The sequence below is a fragment of the Sprattus sprattus genome, assembly GCF_963457725.1.
Source record: "Sprattus sprattus genome assembly, chromosome: 5".
Classification (NCBI taxonomy): Eukaryota; Metazoa; Chordata; class Actinopteri; order Clupeiformes; family Clupeidae; genus Sprattus; species Sprattus sprattus.
This window is the reverse complement of record NC_137924.1, coordinates 10261388-10268887: the sequence shown is the minus strand read 5'-3', so window position 1 is coordinate 10268887 and position 7500 is coordinate 10261388. Positions and strand designations below refer to the sequence as shown.

The 7500-nt window shown below is 53.9% G+C and overlaps 1 protein-coding gene across 6 annotated transcripts in view; it reads left to right on the top strand.

Annotated features, from left to right (window-relative positions):
• tns1b (tensin 1b) overlaps positions 1 to 7500 on the top strand; it is a 160265-nt gene that overhangs the window by 134498 nt on the left and 18267 nt on the right. For all 6 annotated transcript variants that reach the window (XM_080839271.1, XM_080839272.1, XM_080839275.1 and 3 more), the window contains 2 exons: positions 812 to 2449; positions 4546 to 4626. In XM_080839271.1, the coding sequence (XP_080695397.1) occupies positions 812 to 2449; positions 4546 to 4626 (1719 nt within the window). The remainder of the gene's footprint in view (positions 1 to 811; positions 2450 to 4545; positions 4627 to 7500) is intronic.

The following is a 7500-nucleotide window of genomic DNA, read 5'->3' as shown; positions in this document are numbered from 1 at the left end:
GTGAGGAAGTGACAGAGGGAGTGAGAGAGAGAGAGAATACGGGACTGAGTGAGTGTGTACTGGATGTGTTTCTGCATGGGAGGGGTTGTGTGTGTATGTGTGTATGTGTGTGTGTGTGTGTGTGTGTGTGTGTGTGTGTGTGTGTGTGTGTGTGTGTGTGTGTGTGTGTGTGTGTGTGTGTGTGTGTGTGTGTGTGTGTGTGTGTGTGTGTGTGTGTGTGTGTGTGTGTGTGTGAATATGCATGTGGGTGTATTCAGAAAAGAGGATAACAGGAGGCTGGAGCTAATGTCTGTGAAAGCACCCGATTAGAGATGGTTGTTAATGGCAACGCTGTGACACATTTCCTGTTTCACTGAGACCAAACTGGCACCAGCTCACCCATGTGACTTACCAGACGACTATGGCGCTCACTTATTCTAAAAGCAGCCATAACACGTCTGACTATAACATAAACAAAACACTAGCTTTTGCTGACTCAGCTGATTTAAAAGAGATTGATTTTTTTACCACAGACACATAAAAGGTTCTTTGGGTATAAACAGTCGAAATGCTGTCACAAACACACACACACACACAAAATCGTACAAAGACAGCTTTTCACATTCTCATGCACAAATAAACTCAGATGTTTATGATAATGATTTAAAGGGCAGAAAACTGAAAAGCCAGTGAGTTTTTCCGTAGCCTGTGCCACTGCACATGTTTCATTTCCTTCAAATAGGCAACCCCTGGGCACTCCGCTACAACAATGTGCAGGGCATCACGTGTTTCACGTGCACTAACTAACGTGGCGTGTCTTTCTCTCCCACAGACGTCATCCACACACAGGGCCCTCTGGACGGTAGCCTCTACGCTAAAGTGCGCAAGAAGGAGTCCCTGGACGGCAGCGTCACTGCCAACGGTCTCCCGGGGACCGTCGAGCACGCCTTAACGGCTGTGGACCACGCTCTCCCTCCTGGTGACCACGCCCTCTCGGTGAGCAGCGACTCGGGCAACTCCACCGCCTCCATCAAGACCGACCGCACCGATGAGCCGGCAGCCAGCCAGCAGCAGCAGCCGCCGGCCCCAGTGATCCAGCCGCCCGCGCTGGCCCCCCAGCAGCCCCTCAGCCCCGAGGAGAAGCAGGAGCTGGACCAGCTCCTCAGCGGCCTGGAGGAGGACCCCATGCACCGGCCCGGATACCCAGCCAGCGGAGGAGGAGGAGGAGGAGGCGGCGGAGGGATGCTGCACCTGGTACCCGCCCAGGTCCACGTGAACGGCCACAGGAACAACAGCTTGGACCGGGAGACAGACATCTTGGACGACGACCTGCCCCTCAGCCAGGAGGGCAACAGCGTAGACAGCCTTGGGACACTCTCCTCCTTCGAGGGGCGCGCCACACCCGCGGACCTGTACTACCAGCCCGAGACAGTCATCAACGGCCAAGACGGCCAGTACGTAGAGAAGAGCGCCCAGCAACAGCAGCAGCAGAGGCAGGAGCTGCAGCAGCAGATGGCCCAGGAGCCAATCACGCTGGTCCGGAGCTCCTCGTCGGCGCAGGAGCGAGTGGGCGACTCGGGCCCCCCGTCCAGCGGCTACGCCAGCCAGAACGGCAGCATCTACCGCTCGCAGTCCTTCGGCTCGGAGCAGAGGGGCCTGCTGCCCAAGGCGCCGGCGCGCACCACCAGCAGCCGCGAGGCCGTGCAGCGGGGCCTGAACGTGTGGCAGCAGTACGGCGTGCCCGAGGTGCCGCTCACCGACGGCGTCCACTTCAGTCCGTCGCTGCAGACCCACAGCCTGCCCGAGTTCCCGCGGGCCGCCTCGCAGCAGGAGATCGAGCAGTCCATCGAGGCGCTCAACATGCTCATGCTGGACCTGGACCCGGCGCACACGCAGACGCAGACGCAGCCGCAGACGCAGCCGGCCGTGCCCAAGTCCTACAGCGCGCCCACGGGGGCCGGGGACGGTGGTGGCGTGGTCACCACCCAGCCCTCCTTCTCTCAGAGCCAGGCCAGGCCGTCCTATCAGGCTGACGTGGGGGCGGCTCTGAGTGGCCACCCGACAGCCATGGGCCCTCCCCAGGCCCACTTGTCCCCACTTCAGACCCCCGGCCGCCCCGCCGACCCCCAGGTCGGCATCGCTCAGCAGAGGCCCACCGCCATGTACCAGCCCAGCCCGGGCGTGCCCGCGTTCCCCACCGACCCAGAGGCAATGGGACTTACACGGACCAGCCCGGCGCCCCAAGTCCAGTCCTCAGGCCCCTCACCCACATTCGGCCAGCTGCAGCTGAAGCCCCTCAACACGTACCCACCCAGCGCTCCGTCGCACTCCCCCGAGTCTCAGGAGGCCTCTCCCCTGTACCCCGCTGCCCAGAACAGCCACTCGGCCTCCTCCTCGCCCCTCCCCAAAGAGGGCCAGCCTGAGGAGGGAAACTTCAACGTGGAGGGCCTGGTTAAACACCGCGTGGCAGGTAAGAGCATGCCCACCCCATCAGCATTCTATCTGAACGTGTGATTTACAATAAATCAATAAGTCACTTCTTCCTTTTCCGTCCTGTAATTTGATTGTGCTAGTGTTCCATCACCCTAAACAACTAATAAGTACCACTAACCTCCCCTAACAGCATTCTGCTCGGAGTGGTCTGGGTTAAGTCTTTTTTGGCGTATCACTGTTTAAGACAGCCTTGACTTTTGTAGCACAAAGTACAGAAGGAGGTTTTTTTTTTTTGTCCCCTGAGGAGCTGCGTTGGTGTTGACATGAGCGGAGTGAGGTCACAATGCAGGCTTTGTGTGCAGCACTGCCAACTCAATCAGGCCACATTGCTGCCGTGGGGCTGCTCCAACACGCCAGACAGACAGCCAGCCCAGAAGTGCACAGTGCCTCTGGTGCAGCGCTCGCTGTTCGCAGACACTCACTAACTCACTCACCGCTCTGTGTTGTTTTGAAAAGCTGCTCAAGACGACTTTAGAGTTGTACAGTTTTAGTTTTTTTTGTAAAGTTTCCTCACATGAAGCTACATGTTTAGCCAGCAATACAAAGGAACACCAAAACCTGTCACGTGCTGTTGAGCTAAAAACCAAAAGAGAGGAAAAAAAATACGGCTGAAAGTCTCTCACAGTATTCACAGGTTTGGGTAACATCGCTGCCCCCTAGTGGTAAGACATAGCAACAGACTCTCAGCCTCACAAATGGGTGGTAAGTGATTCGAACAGCCCCTAGCCACATAAAAGCAGTGAATTGCTCATCGGAGCACATCATAAATATTTACACATGCTGGATGCTGTAAAGGGTTGTGTAAGCTGGCTGTTGGAAAGGCATTGTAAAAGAGTGGCTGGAGGTCATCTGATAGGAGCCGGGGGCGAGCCTCTCAGAGATGGGTGTCAGACAGGAAGAGCCCTCTCCACCAGAGCGGGCCTCTCTATCTCAAACAAACACAGCATTGGCAATCAGAGGCTGAAGGAGCCCTGTTCAGGACCCAGAGCTCAAACAAAGAGAGAGGCAGCTGGCCTGAAGGAGCAGGGGGGGGAAAGAGCCGGAAGGGAAATGGCCGCACGATAAGAGGCTCCAGGCGGGGCCCGAGTGTTGGCCTCACTACCGCTGCTGCTTCTCTTAGAGCAGACGGAAGGGAAACAGCAGCTTCAGCCCCCTCTGTTGACTCCAGGGAAGATAAAGATGGCTTAAGAGACTGAGGGGGTGTTGAGGGGGGTGTGCATGTGTGTGTCTGTGTGCATGTGTCTGTCTGTGTGTGTGTGTGTGTGTGTGTGTGTGCATGTTTGTGTGTGTGCGTGTGCGTGTGTGTGTGTGTGCGTGTGTGTGTGTGTGTGTGTGTGTGTGTGTGTGTGTGTGTGTGTGTGTGTGTGTGTGTGTGTGTGTGTGTGTGTGTGTGTGTGCGTGTTGTGTGTGTGTGCATGTGTCTGTGTGTGTGTGTGTGTGTGTGTGTGTGTGCATGTGGGTGTGCGTGTGTGTGTGTGTGTGTGTCCGTGTGTGTGCATGTGTGTGTGTGTGCATGTGTGTGCATGTGTGTGTGTGTGTGCATGTTTGTGTGGGTGTGGTAGCTCTGGGTGCCAACCTACCCTGCTTTGGTGTGAGCCGCTCTTGACACATGCACTTTGCCTGGGTGATTTAAGAGCTCACGGGGGCTGATAGTCAACTCTGCTTATCGTCCCGCACCACCAGCCAGGGATACGGGAGCACTTTGTCTGCGTTTGCCATCACCACTAAACCACCGCAGAAATTAGTGACTTATCAGGAGGCGTGAGATGTGAGACAAGTGCATGGGGCCAGTGCGCCCATTTGTCAGCCTTGACCCCACTGATAACACCTAGTAGCACTAAGCTCTCTATATACCGTTCATGAGTGGAGTGGAGTCTACTTTGGTGTACTCATTAAGATAATAATTCTTGTTTCTCCTTCTCTCTCTCTCTCTCTCCCTCTTTGGTTTGTGTTTTTCGGGGGATCCACCCCGTCACATCTCCCTACTCCCCTTCATCATCATCATCTTCCTCCCTCCCTCCTCCTCCTCCTCATCCTCCTCCTCCTCCTCTCCCATCCCTCCCTGGGGTTCAGCGTACACCGCTCGCCTCCAGGGCCTGAGTGACGACGCCAGCACTCCGCAACCCGAGCACCAACGCTCTCTTTCCCCCTCTGGTTTGTTCCTCTCATGCTCACACCTACCTGCCTGATACCTTTTACTCATCATCCTGTGTGTGTGTGTGTGTGTGTGTGTGTGCGTGTGTGTGTGTGTGTGTGTGTGTGTGTGTGTGTGTGTGTGTGTGCGTGTATGTGTGTGTGTGTGCGTGTCTGTGTGTGTGCGTGTGTGTGTGTGTGTGTGTGTGTGTGTGTGGGCGGGCATGAATATGATTATCCCATATATCATCCTGTGTGTGTGTGTGTGTGTGTGTGTGTGTGTGTGTGTGTGTGTGTGTGTGTGTGTGTGTGTGTGTGTGTGTGCGTGTCTGTGTGTGTGTGTGTGCGTGTGTGTGTGTGTGTGTGTGTGTGTGTGTGGGCGGGCGGGCATGAATATGATTATCCCATATACTGTTATTTTTCCTCTTATTTTCTCTGAACATTTTCCCTGTTGATTTCCCTGTTCCCTCTCTTCCTCTCCTGTTCAATCTAATCCTAAGTCTCTTTTTGTCTCTTTAATCTTTTCCCTCGTCCCTTTTCCGCTCTCCTCTCTCTCTCCCTCTTCCTCTTATCAAAGCTGCTCCATTTCTTATCAGTCACAGGGTTGTTTCCCCCTCTCCTCCTCCTCCTCCTCCACCTAACTCCCTCAATTGTTCGAATCAGTCTGTAGCAATTTGGAACTTATTTTCCAACCAATGTTTGACTCATTTCCAGCCCGTGGGGTGAGACTGGTTACCCAACAAACAAATTACATTTGTATTATGTGGAAGAGTTAAGAGTTTTGTAAGAATGAGACAGCCTTGCCCGCACAAAGGCCACTCTGTCTGGATCCTTCCGAGTGCATGTCACAAGATACAGTGTGCCAACCTCTGGGAACAATACCAAGGCCAGGAGACACTGGGCCCCTTTCAAGACGACTCCCTTTACCTCTGCTTTAACATTTAGATGACAGACAAAGGGTAATACATTTCCTCAGGAAGACCAGAGCTCTTTGGAGAATGTTCTAGAAAGAGGGGGCTAGTAGGCAGACTGTTTTTGTCGTTTGGGTCAGGAGGTGGATGGGGAGTACACAGTAGCATGTAGTGAGGGGTTTGATCCGTTTGGGGACTACATGCTACGTGCTGACTGAAGACTCTCCAGTAGTGCTAACTATCAAGGCTATGAAGAGTTCAGAGTAGCATGTAGTGAGGGGTTTGACCCGTTTGGGGACTACATGCTACGTGCTGACTGAAGACTCTCCAGTAGTGCTAACTATCAAGGCTATGAAGAGTTCAGAGTAGCATGTAGTGAGGGGTTTGATCCGTTTGGGGACTACATGCTACGTGCTGACTGAAGGCCCTCCAGTAGTGCTAACTATCAAGGCTATATGGAGAGTTCAGAAATGCTGCCCACTCGTTCATTCAGTGGAGCTCAAGAAGTGTTGTGTGTAGGTGGACCTGTGGGGGATCTTTTTATGTTTGAAAGGAAAAATGTGAAAAGAAGCTGTGTCTCTCTCGCCTCTCTCCCATGTTCCGTCGTAACTTTGGTTTGATGATTCAGAGATGAGTGAATTGAAAAAAAGAGTTGAACGTCGAACGCAGGGTTCCCAGGGCTGGAGCAGCTTGAATCCATTTAGGCACTGTTCGGTTGCTAAGGAAACGAGGTCCACTGTTTGACATGCACAGCTGTTGAGCAGCGCTGTCTCGGTCCATCTGGTTTGCGTGTTTCCAGGCCTGGTGTGACGCCCCACAGAGGGAAGTGGACTACAACAACGTCCTTTGAGCCCAATCACGTGCCAGGCCTCAGATTATCTAAACGATGCCCCTGTTCTCAGATCAGTCCGCAGAGGGGGGGGGGGGTGGGGTGGGTATAGCTCCAGTGATGCGATTGGGCACAGATTGAAAACGTGAATACATGGTAACAGATGGACACCATGTGTTTCACGGTTGTTAAGCTTTTTTTTTTTATTTTCGTCTTCTCTCCCACCAAAAATTCTTAGCTCATCCTTTGTGACATCATGCTAGTTACTCAGGAGACAGCCACAGCTTGCAGGGAGTTCAAAAGGAGAGAGAGAGAGAGAGAGAGAGAGAGAGAGAGAGAGAGAGAGAGAGAGAGAGAGAGAGAGAGAGAGAGAGAGAGAGAGAGAGAGAGAGATGTTCGGAAAACTACGAGAATTAAAGCAGAGAACTTGTTGCTTTCCCCAGTGCCAAGCAGGTGTTTTGGAAAGGCATGGACCGGGCCTGGATCCTTTCGGCCCAGGGCTGGCAATGGCCACAGTGGCCTTGACCACCGCGGCACAGGCGTGATCGTGGAGGGAAGGGTGGCTGTCAACTCCTCTGTGGCCGCGGCTGACCCAATGCTAAGCACTTGTAAATATTGTTCGTAGCCTGTTGCCTGGTTTCCCCCCACACACACATACCAAAAGGAAAAGAAACATTCATTTCCAGCGCTAGGGTGTGTTAGTGGGAACGTACACTTGGACACACTTGGAGCGTGTGAATGGTCTTCACTCCGCTCTAGCCCAGCTGCTGGGCGGGCCTGATGCACACTTTCTGTGCCTTCTTTGGGTGTGTGTGTGTGTGTGTGCCTGATGCACACTCTCTCTGCCCTCTCTGGGTGTGTGTGTGTTTGTGTGTGTGTGCGCCTCATCCACACTCTCTCTGCCCTCTCTGGGTGTGTGTGTGTGTGTACGGGCCTAATGCACACTCTCTCTGCCCTCTCTGGGTGTGTGTGTGTGTGTGTGTGTGTGATCCACACTCTCTCTGCCCTCTCTGGGTGTGTGTGTGTGTGTACGGGCCCAATCCACACTCTCTCTGCCCTCTCTGGGTGTGTGTGTGTGTGTGCCTAATGCACACTCTCTCTGCCCTCTCTGGGTGTGTGTGTGTGCGTGCGCCTGATCCACACTCTCTCTGCCCT